Genomic DNA, 25,584 nt, shown 5'->3' on the forward strand with positions numbered 1-25,584 from the left:
CCTCGTTAGTTCAGTTTAACTAAAGACCAACAGCTCACTCCCTTATGATTTTCTAGCATTTCTGTTCTGCTGACTTAAATAAAGGAGAAATGAGAAACGCTCGCTTCCCTTGATTTATGTCGCTCGTCAGGTCTTGCTTCGGAACGTTTAGCCAGCTATGTAGGATATCATTCCGAAGGGTTATCAATATTCGGCTTTTCGATGCCCTTCATGGGGCGGCGCCGTCGAGCAATGCTGGCGGATAGATACAGAACTTTGTCGATGCTCAGCTTGAGCTTATCACATGTTTCTTCGATTGAAATGTTATATCCCGGTGCTTCGTTGAAGGCGAAGGCGAATGTCTTATGTTGGCCAAACACTTTATGGCGGTTGGCATGAAACAAAAGGTGGCGCGATCGAAGTATACGCTTGCAAACGTGTGCCGTGCAAATGCAGCCGCATACCATATGTGTGCGTTTCCGTGATGTTTTTATTGCAGTCGGCATCAGTGACGCTGAATGTTACTGTAAAGCGGAAAGATCGAAGTGTAAGCACGTCATCGGAATGCTGATATACTGCTGCCAGAAAGAAATAGTTTGTCTCTTTGCTTGGAACTGCAGATAGCCAACTGATAATACTCACTCCGGTGACTCGTTTTCTTTTCAGTGCCGCAATCGGAAGAGCTACTGTATTAGACGCACTCGCAATTAAGCTAAAACGTGCGTTTATAACTTATTGATTTCGATACGTCGGTACGAAATGCAGGCGTGCATCTGTGCTAGCGATAACGCCGAGCGGTCGTCTACTGATACGCGGGCACATTTTGCCGTGAGCTGCCACTTCCCCAAGCAGATGATTATTTGTTCGAAAGGCCACGAGTGCGTAGCATGTTCTGTGGGCGCTTGAAGCTTCGTGTAAGGCAAGAACTTGATAAAGCTTCGCGTAGCTCACGCTTGGATGTAGGTTTACTTAATGGATAAGTTAAGACATAGTATGCTTGCGTTGTTGTTCAATGCGAGTTTAAAATAAACGTTTATTTAATTAGTCTTTACAGTATTTGAGCTCATAGTACGTTTCCTTAGGAACAGGCCTGCCGAGCTACCTCACCTGAGCTGCAGCAACATTTAATGTGCCTGGGAATAGAAAAAGTGGGCGCATGAAACCTATTCGCCAATGGAACTGACAAAGCTGTGCTAGGCCATCACATCTATCGTGTTGTATGTGCTGCTCAGGACAGTGCAAATATCTGGTTGGAAAATCGAATTGCAGCTGTCCAGGTGCCACACTATGTGTCCATCCCCTTCGCGAATGGACATACTTCATTCTACCCGAAACGGAAAATTGACGTAACAATCTTCGAGCTGAGGTGATTCCTCGGCGTTCTGCGGTTGTCTGCTACAACCGACAGGGCATTCAAAAGGAGAGCTCGCGTGAGCCACCTATGTATAGTGGAGTTTGTCCAAACAGCCCGTAGCCTGTCACTCTTCGTGTGCGATCGCCTGCACGATGTTCACAATTGGCGAGGTCTGCCGAAAATGTGAGCTATACTGAAGAAGATTTTGGGAAGTATGTTGTACATTCCTGCAACGTTTTACGTATTACCTGAGCTTTCTTATCGCATGGACACGTTTCATCACTCGCATTGATTGCGGAGCAAGCTAAATGTTAAATACCAAGACTGAATTCATTAAAGCCGCTATTCGTTCCATTGCGAAAGCCGGTAGAGCTAGTGACAATAGCATCCGCTTGCGATTCCTATTGCGAGGAAAAATTGTTTTACACTTATAAACGGAGCAATACAGGCGACTGTGCGAAAAGGAATATTCTTCAAACTTAGCTGTACATCAATTTAGGTAAAACCTTGCCCCCTCAAGGAAGAACACGAAATGATGTACAAGCACGGCCATTGCTAGCGAAAACACGGGAGCCCAAGGCAGCCCACCGCGGACTGCCACCAACTGCGCCTTATGAAGTTATGACAGACGACTCGCCATGGTAGACAACTCGCTCGGCTTTTCGACAGTCTCTTTGATTGCGCATGCGCCGCAAGACTTCATTAGGCTCTCCGCATAACGATGCCACTTCTCCCGTGTTCCCGCTAGCAGTGACCGCGACTGTACGTTCTATTGTACAGAGAAAGAGAGAAAAAAAAACTATAAGAATCGACATTTGGGCCATTTGATACTGGTTGAACATCTTGCAGGAGCAGTGCACCACGACAATGACAAATGGCAGGAAATACACATGACAGCGTTGAACTCACAATTTTAATAAAAGGCATACACAAACTTAAGTACCACAACTTTATAATGAAGCCATTGATGGGAGAGGAAGCGAACATAGGTTGTAGTACTTAAGTTTGTGTATGCCTTCCAATGAAGTTTGTCCTCTGTGTTTGTCCTGTGTGTAACGCTGTCGTGGGTGTTTCCTGTCGTCTGTCTCTGTCATCTTGCGCTGCACCTTCAAGTTGTTCATGTACACCCGTGAGCAAAAGTATACGGATCACAGGGTCTAGGAAAAAAAAATTCTTTGCAATTAGCATGCATAAACTGAAAATGACGAGTAAACTGGAAACTGGCCAGACAGAGTGCTTCGTGGCGCGGCCGCGATGCTGTGACCATTTTGTGAACATCGCGAATATTGTAGCTACACCAGTGGCGGATCCAGAGCAGCCTTACAGTGAAACCGGCTGGGAGACTGTTCATGTGAGCCCGCCCACCTTCATTTCCATAAAACGGATGTTTTATAGGACGGAGGGGGGGCTTCACAGCTTTCCTCATGAATCTACCAGCGTGCCTCACCTCTGCTTTGGTGAGTTGATCGGTCGTTTCGTCCATCTGGCGGGCGGCGTCAGCCAACCTTGCAGCCAGCTCGCCAAGTTGAGACTGAAGGGACTGCTTCTCGGCTTCCGCATCCTGCGAAGTTTGGTCCACTTTGAAATAAGTAAACATACTGATCCCCATTTCAAATGTTAGGATTCTTGTGCAAAATAAACCAATGTCACGCGCATTCATTCGCATTTGTGTACTTTTAGAATCTGAACCAATACCCAGAAATTAGAGCACCATAAATAAAATAAATGTTTCGAGTGGAAGCAGATCGGAATATTAAGCAAACTAAGGTGCTCTTTATTCTTACAACCCTGCTTCTTATAAATATTTCACGTAATTTTACATTGTTTATCCCAGGATCAAGGTGGCCACAATGGCTCATTCCTGTTATTTCTCGAGTAACTATTTGATTTAGGCTAGTTTAATAATTGCGCCACTTAAGGAAGCGCTGCGCATAAACGAAGACGGCGAATAAGGGTCACGTACAACGAAGACGATTGTCCCGTCGAAGTTGTACGCCTCAATTCTTCTGCGATGCTTTTACGCACTGCGTGGTATGTTGGTATAACACAATGTTCGCCCTACTCCACGGCTCACTCTCGAGAATATCCAAAGCCCAGCAAAGCACCTTATAAGCGGTGCATTTTGCGACATGGAAGAGTTATTCAGCGCATTCATAAAGTGCATTCTTTATTTTTTATTCGCAATACATAACAAGTCGATTGAAGGACATTGCACAAGGGGGTAACAGTTTCTACAGAACACATAAAAACTTAGCATCAAATAAAAAAGGAACAAAACAAAGGTAACAAATACTACATTGGAACATCATTAGACGATGCTATCAAATAGCGTATTCAGGTTATCACGAAAAGTTTCGTGGTTTGACACGGACGCCACGGCGTCTGGAAGAATGTTCCAATGTGCAATAGTGCAAGACAGCGATGATGATAGTCTATAATAGACAATTATTCGAGATAGAAAACGAGTATATCCGCAGTCGCATCATGCGCATCTCAAAAGCACATGTAAGCAGTACCTGAAGAACGTATAAAAAACAGTGCTAAATAAATGTGGCTAGAGAGACACGGCTAATGAGACGACGTGAACGAGGTAGGGCTAATATTCTTATCCGTAACGTTTATTACCCTCGTTTGACCTGTTTCAACATAGAGGCGTAGTCATTGCAGCTAAAGTAGCATCTTACGAGGTTAAAACAAGTTTTGAGACCCTAGACACTGAGATGGCGATGGTGGTGATGGTGGTGTAGCAGCCTGGAATGCTTAGCTTCCAATTCCGCCTGAACACGTTTTTCTCTAGTATGTCCCACCAGATTTTGCCCAAGTCCATGCCTCGAAGAAAATCAAGCGGTCGTAGAACTATCTCCCTGATTACTGCCGGCCCTTCAGGGAACACTACGTCTTGATTGATCGCGTGTGTAAGACATCATTTTTCTAGTCTCCTGTCCATGTGGAAACGCACATATTGCAGCCGGGCGCATTGACCACTAGTCTTATCACGCAACATTTACGCTTCCTTAGCTTCGTAACATTTTGGGAGCAACGCCGACTTTGAGAGTGGTGGTGTAGCAGCACGTATGTAGAATGCCACAAGACTGAATAGTGCGGAGGACAAGGACATCATTCTGTGTATGGCAAAGAATTTTCTAATTATTGTGGGAAGAAACACAGGAAGGTAGCCTGCTATCCCGTCGTTCTCAAAAGCAATCTCCGCTTGCCCAAGACAGCATACCACTGTCGCGGTCGCTGAGTTCAGTGTCAAAGGAATGCCTGCAGTTCGGCCATTGTCTACAAGGGAGAGGGGGCATTGTAAGCTAGAAATATTCCAATCTGTTTCTATTCCATATCCGGTGTTAGTCTCCCCAGTTGGTGAACATGTGCTGCGCTGCGCCCTCTTCGGCTGTCTTTCACGGGACGTCACAAGGGCGCAAAAACACATCACGTCGAAGTGACGAGTACGCACAGAAGATGCATTATTATGCGACAAACAACTCAGTTAGAAACTGCCGGAGATTGCTTGTTCTTCCTATACACGCAATTTCACGTGAATCGAGAGGTCCAGTAAACGTGAAAAAACGTTCAGTACAATCCTTTCAGTAAACTTAGTTCAATATTTTCAAAAGTATTCTACTATATATAACATAGAGGTAGTTTTACTATTCGCTTTGTCGAACAAATCACACTAGAAAACAGGCGAAGGAAAATAATGGCCTCTAAGTGGCAACATCTGCATGCTGATGGGTTTTGTAGAACATGCAGATGCGGCAGAAGATTTGGCGCTCGAATAAAAATTCACTAATTCGATTGCGACGAACATAACAAGGTCACTTTTACGTTAACCTAATTTGTTATGTTCCACGCAGACAAATCAAAATCAACAATTCAAAAAGTTCACGTACTGCGCGAATGCAAACCTTCAGTATCTTCGGATTCAACGATGGCATTGTGGATGTAGTCCACGTCTAATTAACTTCAGTTTATTTTTTCAAGTGCGCAATGAACAGCCGCCAAATTGCCGTAAGCACCAGAGCAGACTGTGCTTTTAAACACAGACCAGAATGAATAGTTAAGCAAGTTGAGATCCAGGCTGTGGGGGCCCATTCTGAAGTGGATATGAAATTAGGGTAGTTTTTTTTTCGTGCACCATTGTTGCACTAGCTTCGCCTTGTAAGCCGCAGCGGACTCCTGCTGCTATGTCCACTCACTTGCTCTGAAGTACGAATCGGCACATGGCAGGACCTCCGCCGTCAGATCTACCGGGCTATTTACGCTGTTCACTTTGGCTCCCTCTTTCGAAATAAACCAACTGCATCGTTGCATCAGAAGTGGCTGCCTCAAAAGCCGTCACTAATTGAGGCTGAGAAACTCTTGACGCAATCTTTCTACTGACGTCAGCTTCTTTTGAAGTTTGCGGTCGACGCCCTGTGGTTTGCCAGTTTAAAGGATGCTTGCAATACTGAACACTGCCTCGTTTGTGAAGAGAATGGTACGTTTGCTTGCATTAGTGCCTGAGCATTTCAGCAGGCCCTTGCATCTCATAACTCTGGTCTCTTTCATGTGTTGTGTGAGTATGTGAGCTCCCCGAAAATTGTACTTGTGCTGCTTCTCTATCCCAATCCTTCAGACGGACCGTACAGAAATTTCTTCTGGTTGGGTTATTTGGCGTCTTATAAATTCTGTGATCTTACGTGCCAAAACCACGATTAGATCAAGCTTCATGTTGCAGTGGAAGATTCCGCGTTAAGTTAAACCACCTGTTTTTGTTTTTTTTTACATGCAGCCATTGCACGGTACATCGGTGTTTCTTGCATTTAGTCCCCATCGAAATGCAGCACATCGCTTCTTTGTAGATAATTTGTGGAGACTGAGGAAACATTTGCCGCACCCTGTCCCAAGAAATTAGTAGCTTTCAGATATATTTATTGCGTAACAATATTGTGAGTATTAACTGCATTATTTTCCATTATGTGGGCAGCACACCGGACTTTCATTATTCTCGAAAGACATAGAAACTTTTTTGGAATCAAAATGTGGCATCAAATTGAAGCAGTGATTGTAATCCATTATTAAATCATAAGTAATTAATCCAAAGAGGATGCAGTAGCATCCGTCGAACTAGTAATATTAACGTTTCTGATCGTAAATCCCATAACCTGCTTTTTAAGGCCAAACTATAATTTGCTTTGTAATGCAAAGCAAAACTGAATACATGCACCGATTGACAATAATTCGAGGAGGGAATTACACGTAACTACGAAGCTCTCACTGGCCGTTAGTTTTCTTTTGAATATTGCGGGGTTAAATTAGCATTAAAAGTGTATTAGTCAAGTGAGTAAATGCTTTAGCACTTGGAAGTCATTTCGTTACTTGATTGCTCACTTTGAACGGTTATATACAGAATCTGCTATTGCATGCACATTGAAGTACACATTCAAATAGTTTGTTTATGCTTCCTTTAACTGTCAGTGCATTCTAACAAAAGGCGGATTCTTTAACAGTGCACCAATGAGTACGTCATCATTACTATTAATTGATGCGGTCTGTTCCTTCCTTGCATTTTGTGTATACAGTAAAGATTCAGGACGCCAGGGAAGCAAGGCGAATGGCTCCATTCACTTTTTTGCAACGTTACATGAACAGATCTCCTTGTTCACCTATGTGAACTGCAATGTTACTCTATTGTACTGAGCCTCGATTATTTGCCTGGCGCTTGTTTCTAGTGTACGCAGTGCATTTTGGTAAGCCTTCAAAGAGACATTAAATTCACAAAGATAGCAACACCTTGAATTTAAAGGTTATTTATATTGTAGACGCATGGCTCAGCCGGAATGACCTCAGTATACTCATGAGCTGGGTTTTAAACATGTGTTCACATCAGCTTACCGTCGGGCTGTCTCCTTCATTCTCTCTATACTGAGGCAAACTCTAAAAATACAAGAGAAGACAATACGACTGTTCGGTCTCTGCAATTTTTGTGACAAAGATTGCGTGTGGCCATGAACACATTGTCCTCCATTGCGCATAGGACATGTCGCTCTCCGCAGACATCCCTGTCAGACATAATGTACTGCCTCTAGTCTGGTCGACCTCATTCTTTCCAGTGATTGCAAAATGGATTATGCATATTGTTCAATATTTCAAACTGCAACCGGCAAAATGGGTAAAAAATGCGCTGCCAGATCTATGTTCAGTAGTAGAGTTCGAACAACGTCCGTTCTGCTGAGCAACAAGTTACATGAAAAGAAAAATATCTTGACATTGCTGCGTTAAAATTATGCACATGAGCTTTATATCGCGGAGTCCAATGTCAGTAAAGGCGTAATGCACGTCAATAAATAAATTAATACAGAAAAATACATTCTGAATTCGCAGGACAATAAATTTCTTACATTGAGGTTAAGTCACAATCAAAGTTCTTAGATCATCAACACCATTTCGCAGCCAATTTATACGTTTATAGAAAACAGGGAGTGCACGGAGCTTTATTACCCTTAATGTGCCGTTGCTTTTCAATGATCTCCACCACGTTGCCAGAAAAAGGCACCTAGTAGATGTCATTCAGTTTACGAACGACAGTCTCATAAGTGTCAACGTAGAACAGGGCCTACGTTACATATGCATGGCTTTTCGCTTTTCTATTAAAGATGAGGAACCAACATGGAGCAAGTGTATCAAGCCAGCTAAACGTATACGAACCATGTTCCCAAATATAAGTTACATTGTGGGAAATAAAAGTCCCATTGTCCGAAAATGCGAAACAACGTAAGCTGGCCTCAATTCAATCATAGTTCTCCAGCTGCCCACACTGCACGTAATCACGCCATTGTCTAGAGGCGCAAGACAGGTTTGGAGTGCTCCGTTAAAAACAAATCTACCAAAGAGTGCCATGGAGGCAGGGCAAAGGCGAGAGCGAAATTTCCTAGTCCTTCACCCAAACAAAGGCCTATGCAAAAGTAAAACAGTTATTATTAATGGAAATGCTGTGAGCATCTTTGCCTCATGTGTGCATCCACTTGACATTCATATGCCTGAGTTTGAGATTTTGACTGAAAATAAATGACATTTATAATAGTAACATTTGCCAGACATATATGGCGCTCTGTGTGATACTGCTCTCTTTGGTGTCTGGTCTGAAGGTAAAAGATAAATACAGTAATCGACAATCAAAATAAAAAAGTGCACTAAGACAGCATTAGCGGCAAGAAAATGGGGAACAAGTTGCTGAATAATAAGATGACTTATAAAATAAAACCTCATCACGCAATAAATTATAAGCCTTTACCCGGTTTTACAGTCCAGCCAAAACTACACGAGAAGAATTTGTGGAAGAGCGAATCTTCTCTGATTCCTTTATTATCCGTGGACTTCTCTATTTGATTGTTTTGGAAAAAGACACATATGTCTAGCGGCGCAATGCTTGGCCATAAATGGGATACTTATTGTTACCGTATCATTCTCTCACTTCCTTGAAATTCGTCCCCTCCGAGCGCTGGTTTCTAACTAGCGATGGAAGGAAATTTCTACTATGCTTATATGTAAGTCACGCTGAGGAAATAGTTTTTTTGAAGTCTGAAAGAAAATCGCCGCGCTACCTAAACTGCTAAACAGAGTTAGCAAAAGAACAAGAGTGCAATAGACATAATATAGGTTGCATCTTATTTGCCACAAAACTATCTGATTGTGGAAATTTTGTCAAATAGAACAAAGAAAACTGAAAATGAAGTGAAGCTTTGCACTGTGGACTCAAACGTGGCAATCAGTCCAGTCACCTTTACATGGCGCACCAGCGCGGTAGTGGCAATCTCTGCAGACGAACGTTGAATCCCGCAACTGAATTCCTTATTGTATGTGAGCCTTCTTTCGCACAGTGAATTTAGGGTGGCACGCAGAGGCTGTTTTCGGTAATAATATAAACGGGACTAGCACAAGGAACCATGAAGGCTGAACAAGAAACTGTCTATTGTGCCAACACAAAAGCTGTATTCATTTCCCCCAGCCAGAAACCACAAAGTAATATTGCACTCTCAACGAGATAGAGAAGACGCCAATCGAAGGATCAACAGTACGTCAATGAAATGATGGGAAGAATTTGTCAATTCCCCTGAATTTCAGTGCTTTACTATTGTAGCGCCAGCGACATCGATACGATAGCCCTAGAAAAGAATACGACGTCAGGCGATGCCCCAAGCAGCGCGGGAGCTTAGTTGGCTGTGAACCAGGGAAATAAAAGATTGGTCGCGTTTGAGCGCTGGTGCTGGAATAACGTTCTCGCTGTCTCTCTTTCATGCGCTGTACAATTGGCGAACGCGAGCATCCGTATCAACATGAAAATTGTGCTCGGTAATAATGCACCACACAAAAAGGAAGTGGAGCCATGTCGAACACCGACAATGAACGCCAGCAAGCCTGAACCAACTCGGAAGCCCCTGAGCCCGATTCAACCACTGCGGTTTGTCGTAAGCCTGCCATAATTTTAGGTGCGGAACCCGACGGCGTGGTTCATCCAAGTAGAGGCCCGTTTCGAACCCTCTCGACTAGATTGCCGACCTTTCGTAGCGCACACCCTCCCAGCGTCGCCTTATGATGCAACCGAGGCCGCTATACTGCATCGTACAGCTACGCCAGAACGCTCACAAATACAACAGCTCCTCTCATTCGAACAGCCAGGCAATCAACGCACAAGCCACTTACTGCTCCAAATGCTTAACCTTCGCCGCCCACGCGCGTCCACCACGGACAACGTCGTCGTACGTGAGCTATTTCCTCAGCACTTGCACACTGAAGTCCAGATGTTGATGGTGACTGCTTTAACGCATGGTCTGTCAGAGCTCCCTGCATTGACCGACAAGGTGATGAAAGTTGCCAATTCACTTCCGCTGATGGCAGCTGTGATGCCGGCCTCAGCGTCACACACTGTGCTTTTTTCAGCTCTAAACCGACCAAAGACAGCATCGAAATCTTTTCCCCGTTGCTGATCTATGCGAAAGGCTAGACGAGCTCCTGGTTGCCACTCGTGGGCACATTTCTGTTTGTTCTCGTCGTCATCCCCAATCTCCATCTCGTCAGCGCGGTCCATCCAGCGAGCACCAGCGCCACAGTGCTGTAGATCAGCTAGCCATCAACGACCATTTCGGTGCAGAAGCACGTCGCTGCCTTGCCCCTTCCACTTGGTCGGGAAACCGTCCGGCCGACCGCTAACAGCGACAAGCAGTCACGCCTCCACTACTTTCGGCTCTTCGACATCACCGATAAGGTCAGAGGGCAATGGTTCCTGATCAACACGGGTGCACAGATCAGCATTCTACCTGCTACCCGACCGAATCGCACAGTTGCTCCCATTGCGTACTTGCAAGCCGTGAATGGAACTCGGATTTCTGTATTTCGACAACGCTCGTTCACACTTAACCTAGGCCTGCGAAAAGCGTTCCGTTGGTTGTTTCATGGTTGTCGACATCAGGTCTGTCATTATCAGTGCTGATTTCCTCACCGACCGTAGCCTTATTGTAGACGTCAAATGATAGCGTCTCCTGGACACAAGTACCTATCTCTCTGGGCAAAGTATTGCTGCGCCGGAAACCACGGATTTAACACTCATGCGTTACAGTTTCCAATAGACTCTTCGCGGCTTTGTTAGAGAAGTTTCCCGAAATCACCGCACCACCCAACTGGAAATAACCCCTCTGCCACGACGTGCGACTACCCATCATCACTTCTGGTCCTGCATTGTTCCGGCCACGTCGACTTGCTCTGGACAAACTCAAGGTTGCACGAGCAGAGTCCGAGCATATGTTGGAATTAGGCGTAATTCGAGCGCCCGTCACTGACTGGGCAGCTACACTCCACATGGTACCTAAGAAATCGGGTGAGTGGAGGCCATGTGGAGAATAAAAATGTCTGAATAGTGAGACTATTCTGGATCGGTACCCTTTGCCCAACATAAAATATTTCACCATCACTCTGCACGCCGCCAACACCTACATAAAGAGTGACCTTGTGCGTGACTACCACCCAATTCCTGTGGCTGAGCAAGACATACCTAAGACGGTCATTACAACGCCATTCGCACTCTTCGAGTTTCTGCAAATACAGTTTGTTTCAGGAACGCCGCCCAGTCATTCCAATGTTTTATTGACACGCTAACGCGTAGGCTAACCTTCGTCTTCGCCTACGCCGACGACTTGTTGGTAGCAAGCAAATCCACCGAAGAGTATTTACATCTAAGCCTTTTGCTCCAACGGCTATCGGAACACGGCATCATCAACGTCTCGAAAAGCGAGTTTGTTGTAGACAACTTGGAATTTATAGAGAATTACCTCGATGGATGTGGCATTCGCGCACTTTGATCAAAAATCGAAGCAGTAGAGGGTTTTCCCAGGCCCACAACAATTACAAAGGCGCAACAGTTCCTCGGCATGGTTTTTTCCCGCCGATTTATCAGGGTGCTTGCTGCCACTATCCCCCTCTGGATCGCTTCCTTACCGACAAGAACAAGACGTCGTTGCTGCAATGGGACGCCACCACTGAAGACGTTTTCATTAAGAACAAGTAGCAGTTCCGAACGCCGAACTTCTTGCACATCGTAACCCCATGCCATCACTGGCCCTCATAACGCATGCGTCCAGCACAGCCGTGGGGGCGGTTCTTCAGCAGCGCATCGATAATTCATAGCATCGATAATACACTGACTGCAACGTAAGCTCCCTACAGCACTTTCGGTTGAGAGTTGCTTGAAGTTTATCTCGCCATCCGCCACTTCTCCCATATCGTCGAGGGCCGACACTACCATATTCCCGAATCAAATGCGCTTCACGTATGCACTTTGAAGAGTGTCGTGGACACATACGCCACGAGAAATTCACTGTTTATTGTTTATATGGGAATTCTCCAGCGACATCCGACGCGTCCGCGGAGACCAGAATGTACTTCATGACACCATGAGCCATGTGAACGCCGTGATGCCATCTGCACGCCCTGCGCTACTCGATGTAGAGACACTCGCAGAACATCAAGTTAATGATCCTAACTCCTTCAACTGCGCTCTTCGAAAACAGCTCTGCGGTTGGACGACAGCCTGTTTGATAGTGCCACCCTCGTCTGCGACACTTCTAGAGGCACACCAAGGCCATCTCTCCCCAGCACGTTACTCAACCAACTTTTCGACACACTGTCCCAGTTCGCTCAGCCCATTGTTCAAGCCAGAGAGCGCCTTATCTCATTGCGCACCGTACGGCCCCGGATGAACGCCCTCTACGCCACTCGGTTCGTGCATGTACACCTTGGCTACGTGGAAAAGTTCGTAGGTATCGTGTCCCGTAAGCACGCCAGTGTCTCCAACCTGATCATCGTTTCGATGTTGTTCGCACTGACATTGTGGGATCACTACTGCCGTGTCCCCCAGGGATTTCACTACCTGGTCACTTATATCGACGGGCTTACCCGTTGGCTAGAAGCAACGCCAGTTTATGACAGCTCTGCTGCAATGGTCACGGCAGCGTTTGTCACAACGTGAGTTGCCCGCTTCAAATACCCTACCAAAAATGTTGGTGACAGAAGACAATTCGAGCACGCTCTCTTTTAAGAGCTGCTGCGCTTTCGTGGCATGAATTGGCTTGCTCACGGCCATCTGCCATCCCCAAATTATTCAATGGCCTTGTGGAACGCTTTCATCTAGATCTCAAGTCAGCGCTGATTGCTAATAACACTACAACGCAACGGGGTAAATGTCTGCCAGTGATTCTTCTTGGTATCCGGCGAACCTAGAGGTCGGACATTAGGGCCTCGAGCACAGAGCTCATCTAAGGTACTACGCTTTGTCTGCCCAACGACTTCATTTCACCACAAACACTTTCGGCTGCTCTGTTTAGCCACAAATATGCGAGCCTTCTTCACGACCTCTTTTGGGACCTAAAATACTGTCCACAGCGTCCAGTTCCAGCACACACACCTTCTAATTCAATTCACCTTGCCAATGCAACCTATGTCTTGGGGAGCTATGGGCCTGCTTGGCCCGCTCTCCACCCACACTACCTCGGACCATTTCTCTTGCTGGAGAGACGCGAGTCCACATACATCGTGGGCATCCACGGCAAAGGTGACACCATGTCACTTGACCGGTTGAAGCCAGCCTACTGCGAGGTGACTTCCACAGTACAATTCTTCAATTCAGACCCGGACGTCTACTTTCCGGTCGATACACCCGCTTCTGCAGTCCGGCGAGTTTGATGGACGACCTCATAAAGCAGAAGAGGACGCATTTAGGCTGGTTGGCTCATGATTACGAGCGGTAAACTTGAACATACATGAACAGATGAACATAAACGTGCAAAGATCGCATGCGCGAACACTCAAACCGAGTTCAAAAACGAGCTAGAGATAGTCAAGTATCACTGCATTGCAATGAATGCAGCTGCAAGCCGTCTTTTAAAGATGTGACCTACCTGTCAAAATACCGTGGTGACGGCGCACGTCTTATTTCAGAAGCTTTCCACATTCATATTAGCGGGGAAGCGTGTGTAAGCCTTCCTTCTATTTCTCTCTTTCCGAAGGAGATTGGCTTCCTATCGCATTAATTGCAATTTTCGGCCCTGCGCATGCTGAATGCTGTTAACACTGTGCTTTGACATAGCGGCGGAGTGTATATATGCTGACTAGAAGAATAAATACACTTGGTTGTTAGTCAGCGCTGTTGTCTGTGTCCCTCTCATTTTCCTGTTGTGTAGCGCTGTTTACTTCTCGTGAACTGATATTGTTCACAGATCATGTTCCTCTCTAGCGGTGGGCCTACCTAGCGACATCGACGTGATCGCACTAGGAAAGAAGACGACGTAAGGCGCTGCCACGAGCGGCGCGGCAGCACAGTTGGCTGGGAACTGAAGAAATAAAGATTAGCTGAGTTTCAGCATCGGTGCTGGAATAATGCTGGGAAGCGCGTTCTGAGTGCCAGAGAGGAAACAAGGACAACAGGAAAAGTTTCGGATTGGAACACTGAGCTCTCGGGCTTTCGGCAGAGTGTCTAGCGGATTCAGTGAATCTATTGTACGTGCCAAGTAGTGTTTTCAGATAAGGTTAATTGTTTGATAGGGGGATAATGCCACAAGTGTCCAAAAGTTCTCCAGGGGACGGCCCATGGCAATCTCCACCTTGCTCGGCCTCCTTACCACCTGACAAAATACCTCTTGAAGCTTTCTTTCGTAGAGAGGTATGCAGAATTCCGGTGGAGCTGGCGCCTTTCCATGCAGGAGTCATCCAGCTAAACTACCTCAAGGAAGCGCAGGCGGAAGTTCCCATCATAAATTGCACATCACTGATAGACGACAGTTTGGCAGAGGTGGGATGGTTTGCCGTTCGCCAGACCAGGCGTGGGTGTATGACCTACTTATGTGCTCATCCTTGGGATCAATGCAAGTGAGCACCTTCCTCAGCGCGCATCTTGCCTGTACTGAAGGAATAGTTCATGGTGTGGACTCCCATTTAAGTCACGCAGAGACTAGAAAAAGCTCTCCGCGGCGGGGTGATTGCTATTCATCAGCGCAACACAATAGTGGACAATTCGCGTGTCCCTGCTGACTCAGTAATTGCCACCTTCCCGGGTGCATCTTACCCTACTGAGGTAAAAGTCTGGCCTCTAATCTTCCGACCCGGCTGCTTCTCGTCCATTACAATATCGCAATTGTTGGCGCTACGGTCACAGCATAGTAAGTTGTAAATCGAGGCTCCTTTGTTGCACCGGCGGCGAGAGCCATTCCACTAGTGACTGCTCGGCTCCGTCGGCCTCATGCTGCCTTTTTGGTAGAGCCCGGCTGTGTGTTCAAACTGCCCTGATGGAACTCAAGAAGCCCAAATACTGGAAGTTATGGACCAAAGGCGTTGCTCACGCTGAAAGGTCAATGCGGCGGCAAAGAGGTGGCAGCTTATTGATTATCACCTCAAACAAGTTTAACCAAAGGGAAAATAGATGATTCCAGCTGATGTCTGCAGAGTGTGAAATTCTTTCTGTAGAAATCATTCTCCCTTGCAGTAGGCTTTTCTCGTCGGTTAATATGTACTTTCCTTCGAGTGTGCAGGATACACGCCCATTAGACCGTTCTGGCAAAATGCGGTAAAGAGATAGCATAGACTGGCTAGTGAAACTCACATCACGTGTCATGGGGATCCAGATCAGAACAGTGTGGCAAGCGTCTATGGTACTGGGCAACAACTAATAATTTTTATGTCAAAATTGGTGTCCAGTTACATTTGCTCGCGGACAGTTTAGATCTGTGCTTCGATCTGCGGTTATACCTTCCCATATCCTCACGGGAAACGGTGGATGCTGGGACAAACAGTGATCATTTCCCAGTTTTGTTTAATGTGATAGGTGCGCAGTCCACCGTGGAGGCTCGAATTCCATTTTCAACATTAGCATATATTTAAAGAGTGTTTACAGACCACTCTCAAATCAACTGAAAATTATTTATTGAACGCTGATGATATATTCGCCATCTTAGATTCGTCACGGAAAAGGCCAGAATTCCATTTAAAGGCACACAAAAAATTACCGACGATTACGTTACTTCCTAATGCGAAATTTGAGCGCAGCAAATAAGCTGTTTCACCTTTTCGATAGATTGAGGCAAAGAAATCGAGCAACACATGTATGCGCTATCACAGAATTTTTTTTTATTTTTCACACGTATTCCTTTAACAAAGACTCCACTAACAGTTCTTGACAGTCATGAAGGAAGCTTTGTGGTCGGAGAAATAGACTGATATATGTTCGACTTGGTACAGCAATGCTTGATTCTCAAAGACGAGATCTATACAAGTGCCTCGCGAGGCTGTCACAGCCGTGGGACGCGTTACGAGCGAGAGGAACGGGATGTTCTCCCGCATAAGTGTTAGGAAATTGCTGTTTGTCTTTATGTCAACATTAAAGTCCCCCACTACTAACATCGGTGTGGATCGATGGACGGTTAATGCGAGTTGCAGGAAGTGCACGACGTCTTTCGTGAGTGCGGTAGCGGACTCACGAAAGCGGTATCAGTCGGTCGCTGCTAGCGCTGGGGGGATGAAAGGGGGGCGGAGCTGGTTACTAGGCCGACGACAACGCCGACGCGAAACCCAGGAACGGACGCCAAAGAGCCATTTGTGTAGCCAGCCCTCCTCCACAGTCTCTCCTCCTCCCTTCCATCATCCTCCCTCGCCCGGAGAGCCGACAGCGCGCATGCGCGGCGGCGGAGCAGATTCGTCGGCGAGCTGGTTACGAGGCCGACGACGACGCGAAACCCAGGAACGGACGCCAAAGAGCCATTTGTGTAGCCAGCCCTCCTCCACAGTCTCTCCTCCTCCCTTCCATCATCCTCCCTCGTCCGGAGAGCCGACAGCGCGCATGCGCGGCGGCGGCGGAGCAGATTCGTCGGCGAGCTGGTTACGAGGCCGACGACAACGCCGACAACGACAACGACGACGCCGACGACGACGCGAAACCCAGGAACGGACGCCAAAGAGCTGCGCTCTAAAATACTGCTTCTACAAAGTGTTGGAATGACGATTACTCGCGCGACTATAAGTGATGGAAAGCAGTGTGGAAACATCTCGAGCATAACTACTCTCCGAAAAACTGGAACAACTATACATTTATTGCTGGAACATTTCAAAAAATAGCATCTACGGCAAAAGATGAATAGAATGTCTGCCATTTCAAATTTCTTTCAAAGTCCAACAATAAGTATGCAATGTTTCAGTTTTTAAGTTCCCAAAAATGATTCCACATCCCTTGAACCTCGAGTCAATAGTTTTAACCACAAGCGATAAAGCTGGATCTCTAGATGTAATTGCGAGACGGTCGGAGACCCGATTCATGGCCTGCCTTCCCTCCTCTCCTCAGAGGCAGGACACATTAGAAGATTTCGAAGAGATTTCCATGTCAGAATTGTCCCAAGCTGTTTTATGTTTCAGCTGGTCCCGATGGTCTCAGTACTAAGATGATTCAACTTCTCCTTGACGTCACTCCTAGCGGCTTGTTACATGCCGTAAATTACGCACTACAATATGCATGGATCCCTCATGCGTGGAGAATCGCGGAGGTGATTCCACTGCTGAAAGACCAAAGGCATGTTGTAGACAATATTAGCTCTATCTCTCTGACATCAAAATTTGTAAGATTATCAGAAAGTATATTACACGCACGCATGATTAAATTTGTGACCACAAGATAACTATTGAGCTCCTGCCAAATTTTATTTAGACCAGGTGAGTACATTCGGTGCACACACGTCGACCTAGACAGCCGAATTCAGTTGGCTCATTACCAAGAACAATATGGAACTCTAGTTACACTAGACATTTCTAAAGCGTACGATAGTGTGGAATAACAATAAATAGGGTGCTGCATATTTCATTAACTGAACACTTCGTGATGTGGACTGTCCAGTAGATGCGGGGCAGAGAGTTTTACTGTGCACAGAGTGGGATTTCCTAAGGAAAATTCTGTCAAACCCACTAGTTTCCACAAGGCGCAGTTTTCTCTCCGCTGTTGTTTGACATCCTACTAAGCTCCATTTCTCGTCATCAGAATGTAAGCGCGTACGTTTACACTGATGATATAGCGTTTTTTTTTGCTTTGGTAAATGATATTCAGTGTCTGTACGAGTGCTTACAGGAATACTTATGCGAGCTAGAAGCAGGGCTGGACAGTATCCGCTTGTCAGGTGATGTCAGAAATCAGAAAAAAAAATCTGAAAGAACGCTTTCCCGAGAAATGAAGCTTAGGAATGGTCACGGGGACAGGACCGCATATCAACAGGTCCCCGCAAATGTAGACATGCACATTAAGGACGCCAAGCACACTTTCTTTGGCAATAATCCACCTGCTTTGTTAAAAGACGACCCCAAAAGGTTCCGGAGTGTTATGAAGGGTGCACGCGAAAACATATTGTCAGTAACTGAAGACAGTGGCCTTAGCGTTTCTGCTTCGCCATGTCGTCGCGTATTCAACGAAATATTTTCAAAAGCATATATATATGAGCGTGCTGAGTGCCTACCAGAATTTTGTAACGCGAACTTTCATACAATGGCTCCTGAAGTAATTGTTTACGATCGTGTCGTTGGCCTCATTAGCAATTTAAGGGTTTGGTCATAATGCGATGTTTAAAGTGCAAACGCAATATTTTTGAAAAGTGCGGTTGGTGACTCGTTCATTTTTTGCATTAACGTTTCGCTCAGATTGTAAATTCTGGTGTGCTGCCTTGTGATTGAAAGGTGGTCAAAGTGGTGCCCTTATTTAAATCTTGTGGCACTCATACTGCGTTAAACTAAAGTCCAATATCACTTACCAATGCCCCTGTAAGGTCTTTGAAGATGTTATTTATTCTTACCTGGTTCACTTTATTGAAACTAATTCATTTTTCACATCTCGCAAGTATGGTTTCAAGAAGACATTCTCCTGTGAAACGCAGTTAATTTGATTAACTAATGAGCTCGTAGCAGCTCTAGACTTGGAATATTATATTGATTGTGCAAACATAGATTTAGTAAACTAAATTTTGACCCTAACATTCTTGCATGGATAAAAAAACGTTTTGTTAACCGACAGCAATTTGTAACCGCGAATGGCTACGATTCTTCTCTATGTGTTGTCGTTTCAGGAGTCCCCCAACGTTCTGTCCTTGGGCTCCTTCTTTTTCTAATTAACATAAACGATGTGTCTATTTCTATTAACTCTTCTATTACGGATTTTGCAGATTACTATGTTCTATATCACGCGATTTCCTCTGATACAGACTGACTTTCGCAATATTTCTAATTAGTGTAACGCATGGAAATGTAAACTCTACGCGACGAAGTGCAAGCTAATCAAAATTTCTCGTAAACCTTCCAGTAACGCTTCTAAGTACAACAAAAGTGCTTTCCCTCTCGAAGAAGTGACTACTTACAAGTACTTAGGGATCCTCATTAATCTTCTCCTATATTGAAAACGGCACATTAATTACATTGTCAATAATGATAACCGCATGCTTAGGTACCTGCGCCGCAACATTTCAGTGGCCCCTTCTTCTCTCAAGCTCCTTCTTTATATAACTTTCGTTCGTTCCAAAGTAGAATATGCATCAGTTGTGCGGGATGCATTTCCTCAAAGCGTTATCAGACACCTTGAAGTTGTACAATATCGTAGCGCACACTTCATCTTTTCCAACTACTCACGTCGGTCCAGTGCGTCAACTATCAAAACACCGTCACGACTTGCATCCCTTTCCTCGCGCAGGAAAATAGCACGTCTCTCCTTATTTCATAAGTTCTTCTATCATAACCCTCGGCTTAATCAAGAATTACTTTCTCGTCTTTCGTTCATATCACTTCGTATCGACCATCGTCACAAATTTTGTTCCTGGTCGTCAGGATAACCAACACTCTCTTTCTTTCATTCCTCAAACTTGCAATGATTGTAACTACTTGCTCACCTCCGTGTATCTGTTACGGACCCCAGTGACTTTAAGTATGCGCTTGAATACGTTACCTGATATTTGCTGTGTTTGATATATATTTATTGTTACAATTACCTTCTGTAACGCCCTACTGGCCGTAGATGTATTCAAATAAATAAATAAATAAGTAAATAAATATATAAATAGATAGCTAAATAGATAAATAAATAAATAAATAGGATCGGTGTTCTTGTCTTTCCTCTAGAAGACCCAGTTACTATATCCCTTTCGTACCGCCATTCCACTATTCTAAAATTTAAAAAGCCACGTACTTTGTAATTATTCATGATGCCAATCTTAACCGGAGTCATCACACTGAACATACAACCTCAAAAGCTTCCTGTGCAATGCGGATATTGACAAGGATAGGCAATACGCCATGAATCATGCGAAAAGACGTAGCCATAATGATTTAGCGCATGTATATCCAACCTATACAAAAGTTCAGCTGTGTGCTATTCTCCGGCGCCTCTGCTTATAAGCTACGTCCACTAGTTTTGCTGGAAGAGGAAGCACTCCGCTTATGTCTGGAGCTACCGAAGTTTGTAGCAAAGGCTGTGCCCTACAAGGAGTCACTACTACAGTCCCTTGGAATTAGATTTAAAATACCGTTCAAACATTCATACGCATCAACGAATCTCCACTAAGGTCACAGTCGATCTCTATCAGTCCACTAGCCCAATGTTTCGGAGTCTCATAGCCTCAGTTTCACACGCCACAGGTTATTACAGCACAATCGTTATTGAGTCCGTTAAATGTACATATGAATCATTTGATCACAATAAACAGTATCTCAAATTTATTGGTTATTACTTATGATGACATATTCCCCAACAATGCAAGGCAGCTACTTTCCCATATTCTTAACGGCTCGCTCCATGTTCACTTGAATCCGCTCCACACAAACGTAACTATAGCAACAGATGCTTCGCAGAGTGAGGAAAAGGGAGGAGTTGGAATTTTTTCATCGTTATTGGATTTGTCTTCTTCTGTTTTTCACTCCAATATTCCTAGCAGAATTCCTAGCTGTTGTCCTATAGCTAGGCGTAAGCTACAAGCTTCCCAGACAACCGCGGTAGTAATAATGGGCTCTTTACCTTTATACACATAACTTACTGCTCTTGGCGAGTCGAACATATTAAGAACCTTGTACTCACTGGCTCCAAGACAGTTGCGGAGTATAAGACTAATATGGGTACCTGCGCGCAAGCACATTTTTATCAATGAAGCGGCAGACAGCTTGGCCAAGGATCCCGTTAGAGGCCCTGTGTTTACCCTTCTTCCAGCGACGGGTTTTATCACGTCTATCAGGTTTAGAAGATACATTCTTTTGAAGTAAAAATCAAATCTAACATCATCCTCGGAACTACATCACTTACAATTCCCTTGGAGCAGGAAATTTTGCGAAACCAGACAAACGGAAGTGATAATAACCACATTGCGATGTCGAGTCCCACCCCTAAATTTATACATGCACCGATATAGTCTGGCAATTTACCCTTTGTGCCATTTATGCAATGGATTTGAAACGATTGAACATGACTAACTGTACTGGTGGCGTTTCTCCTCCCTGGGAAAAAAAGGACATTACGATTCACACTGCGACAGCTCGGCCTCCCATTTATCACTCCGGTACTGCTGTCTTTCCCAGCATTTGTGCTTGAGGAATCACAAGAAGAATGAATTCATCGCCACAGGAAAATTCATTATTGAATCAAACAGACTTCATTGTTGACCATATAGATATTTTCATTCTTACCACATTGTCTCATTTATATATATATATATATATATATATATATATATATATATATATATATATATATATATATATATATATGTTGTACTTGGTGTCAGTGTTTGTTGGCTTCTCATTTAATATATATATATATATATATATGTTAACTGACTGTCTACTGAAGCGTCTTGGACTTTATTCGCTCTAATTTATTCATCAAAATTCTAGAATTCTAAATTTAATTCTTTACCAGTTATGTAAAATCTGCGAGACTCTTGACCAATCACCGTGAGTTTGTATGTGCCAAAGACAATAAAATCCTTGTCATCATCAACATCATTTCAACACTTGGTCTCTCTCTCATGAGCTGTACAATTTAATGCAATGAGGAAGGAGGCAAACTTGCCAAAAGATATCAGGCCTTGACTTGATTCACGAGGCGCATCCTTCGTCGACCCTTTTCGTTGCTGATGATACCTGAATGCCACGACTGTCACTGAAATGTCCATTTTGAGCAGGACAATGCTAACGTTTTATGGCGTTGGAACTTGGCTGATAATCAGGATCACATTGCACGGCTGAACGCAGAGTTGGGAGCACCTTATTAAAGTATGGCCCAGCATTAGGCGGCCGTACAAAAATTGGAGGACGCTTAAGCTTCGCCTTCAAGAGTGGGACGCGACAGCGTTCCCGTCGACCCGCCAAGGGGTATAAGACAATGCGCTACGGCACAGCAATCACTTACGATGCGCCCCGCATCGGACTTAGCGCCCACCTATCACGCGGTGAGCGTCGAGCAACGCAGCGTTTGGCGCGGCAACGAAACGTGCGCCTGAGCGAACGGAACGAACCAAAGAACTCGGTGTCTCGGAGGGGAAACGATCTACGCCAGCCAAACGTCGTGAGCGGCACGGGCAGAGAGATAGATAGTAATCTAAACCGGGAGCACGGCGAAGCGTCGTCAGGGGAGAGGGAGTCCCGCGACGCGCCTGGCAGCGGTCCCAATGCGCGCGCGGCGCGCCTCCTGTCGGGGCAGCGCCGTACATTGAGAGGAGGGGGTCTTCTGTGTTTGCCGCAAGATGGCTCTGCGTGTGCGGAAAGCGCAGAAGAAATGCAGCGGAAACGCACTTCGCAACTCGTGTAATTGTGACTTCTGTACGTTACATGTTCCTAATTACCGATATACACCGCAGTATAACTTGCCACGGCTCGTTTCGAAGGCAACACCGCATTCACTAGAGGCGCGTTTGCACCGCTTGGAAGCATCGAACTCGTGGCTGAGTGGTAGCGTCTCCGACTCACACTCCGGAGACCCTGGTTCGATTCCTACCGGGCCAATCTTGGAAGTTGCTTTTTATTTATGAAGCGCCTGCCGTGATTTATCGCTCACGGTCAACGCCGCAAACGCCGACGCCGACACCGACACCGACGACACCGGATTTTCTGCGACACGAGCTCCTTAACGCTATCGCGTTAAAATTTGGTGAGGCTTGATGGTATTGTTACGTCTTCAGTCCCCCAGCACGGGGAATATAAAAGAAAAGGCAGAAGATGGACTGACAACTAAATTTTATTTGGGCAATAAAGATGTCTTCTGCACACGCGTGAGATAAGTAAAAAAGCACGAAAGCACAAAGGAAACACAACAAGTCGCCTGCTATCGCAAAATTTGTCCGTTAAGAACGGTATCTCTGTCGAACGCAATGATCAGAACGGCTGATTAATTGCTTTACCTTTCTTATTGCTTCTGCAAACAGCCTAAATTAAGTCACTTCTTACACTGGCTCAACGATACTTAACGCGTTCTGAAAGCCTGTGTTTGGCTAGTTGAATGTCGATAAAAAAAGCAACATAAAATTTAAGGGGACCGGTGACTGAAGCTTGAGCAAACCTTCAAAGCATCCTAATAAGCAAGACCCGAAAAAGGCCAAATATTATGACGGGAAAATGTCATATCAGGGCTGCAGATTGAGTTAGATGTAATCCATTTGATATGCAGCGAAGTGCCTATATGAACCCATTACGAAAATTATCTTCGGCGCAAAAAAGAAAAGACGCGGTCAATGAAAAGACACGGACTGGCGCACACTCGCAACTGTTTTATTTTTCCTTATGTTTGCTTTATATACCCTCAGGCAAGCGCACATGGAGATGAAGAAACGAGTGTACATGAGATCGATATTAAGGTGAATCACATTCTATCAGTAAGAAAAACTAGTTCTCGTAAAGAGGCAACAACGGAAGCTGACAGACTGCCTGCCAGTAACAGCGCAAATATAGACAAGGGACGAGACAGGAAGACACCACAAGCGCTGACTTTCAACAACGTTTATTCCGAAAGAAACAGGGCTTTTTATAAACATTGCCTCATGTGTCGCAGTCACGTGATTGCACATCATGTGAAACAAGCACTTTTTTCTTTTATGCACTCGAGATAGCGGTTGCACGTGCAAAAGCTCAAGTTCTTTTTTTGTCAGTAACAAGGACGGCGTGCTAACGCATTGATCACGAAGTCTGGTAATCTCGGCTGCCTCAATTATCTCCCGGACCAGCTGGTCATTGTGTTTCTTCAGCACTTTACAGCGTCTAAATTCTGCGGCGCAATCTCTTGAGGGGCAATCCCTGATATGTATGCCTAGATTCCTGTTAGCCTGCTCGACGCTAAGTTTATGTTCCTTCAGTCTCTCATTTGTGCATCTAGAAGTTTGCCCTATATACCTTTTTCCACATTTCAGAGGTATTGAATACACAACGGCTTCTGCGCACTCCACGAAACGATTCTGGTGATTAGTCGTGCACCCTTCCTGCTTTATCGGCTCTTCAGCATTGACGCGTCGGCAGAGGCTTTTTAGTTTTTTCGGGGCAGTAAGCACTACATTGACTCCAGCTTTTCGCCCAATCTTTTTCAGGCGGTGAGATAGGTTGTGTACGTATGGCAGGGCCACGGTCCGTCGTTTTTCTTTTGGCTTCTCGCTACCTGGCTCGCCATGGGCACGCTCGAGTTTTAGGTTCTTGCTCATTTTTTCCGCAACGGACACAAGAAGGTGCGACGGGTAACCAGCCCTAGTAAGCCGGTCAACCTGCCGACGAAAACTTTGTTCCATTGCGTGGATGCACGATTTTTTGAGCGTATTTGTTAGACAAAGGTTTGCAATTGCTCTCTTCACTAGTTTTGAATGCGCTGATTCGAATGGCAGTGGCGCCTTGTCGCCTCTGGGTTCATAGGCCCAGCAGACCTTCCCTTTGGAGAGCTCGAGCCGGAGATCAAGGAATCTCAAAGACCCTTGCGTGGGGACCTCGTGGGTAACAGCAAGCGGCTGAAGCGCATGACTAAAGCATGTTAGTGCCTCCGAAACTGCGTCATCTGAATTCGTGCCAGAGCCATCACATAGAACCAAGTAATCGTCAACATACCGAAAGACTCCCCGGACGTTTGTTCTGGTTAGGGCGTTCCGAAGTAATCTATCTTTCTGGGCAAGAAACAAATCGCTAAGTACTGGCGCAATACATGACCCTATACAGACGCCGCGTTTCTGGAGGTACACATTCCCTTCCCACGTAACATAAGTGGATTTCAAGTATACAGAAAGGAGTTCCAGGAACCCACCGGTTGAAACCCCGGAGGCGTTCTGAAAAGCGACAGCACCGTGTGCATCTATACATTCTTCCACGCACTCCAAAATTTCATGTTGGGGGATCGAATAATATAAATCTTTAACATCTACAGAGCATGCTGCAAAGTCAGTGCTAGAATTGTCTTTTAAAAACCTTATTACAGCGTCTGAGGATTTCACCTGGAAAGGATCGTCAACAGTTAGTAGCTTTAGTTTTTCTTGCAAAAACAGGGCAATCGTTTTCTGCCAAGTGCCCTTCTCAGATACTATAACCCGCAGGGGCCACTCAGGTTTATGCGTTTTAACAGTGAAAAACATGTCAAGGGATGATTTTTTGCTAGTTTCGATGCTACGCACAAGGCGGTCGAGTTTTAGATTTCCGCAAAGCTTCTTTGCAGCTGACTTTGCTTTTCGCAGAACAGACTTTTCATGACTGTTAAA

General features: G+C 45.2%; 1 protein-coding gene across 1 annotated transcript in view; it reads right to left on the reverse strand.

The window, feature by feature from the left end:
• The window catches only part of LOC135921471 (centrosomal protein of 290 kDa-like), a 216,803-nt gene that overhangs the window by 115,636 nt on the left and 75,583 nt on the right, over nucleotides 1–25,584 (reverse strand). The window contains exon 6 of the mRNA XM_070528010.1: nucleotides 2,781–2,894. Coding sequence (XP_070384111.1) covers nucleotides 2,781–2,894 — 114 coding nt within the window. The remainder of the gene's footprint in view (nucleotides 1–2,780; nucleotides 2,895–25,584) is intronic.

The sequence above is a fragment of the Dermacentor albipictus genome, chromosome 10 (genome assembly GCF_038994185.2).
Source record: "Dermacentor albipictus isolate Rhodes 1998 colony chromosome 10, USDA_Dalb.pri_finalv2, whole genome shotgun sequence".
In the NCBI taxonomy this organism is placed as follows: domain Eukaryota; kingdom Metazoa; phylum Arthropoda; class Arachnida; order Ixodida; family Ixodidae; genus Dermacentor; species Dermacentor albipictus.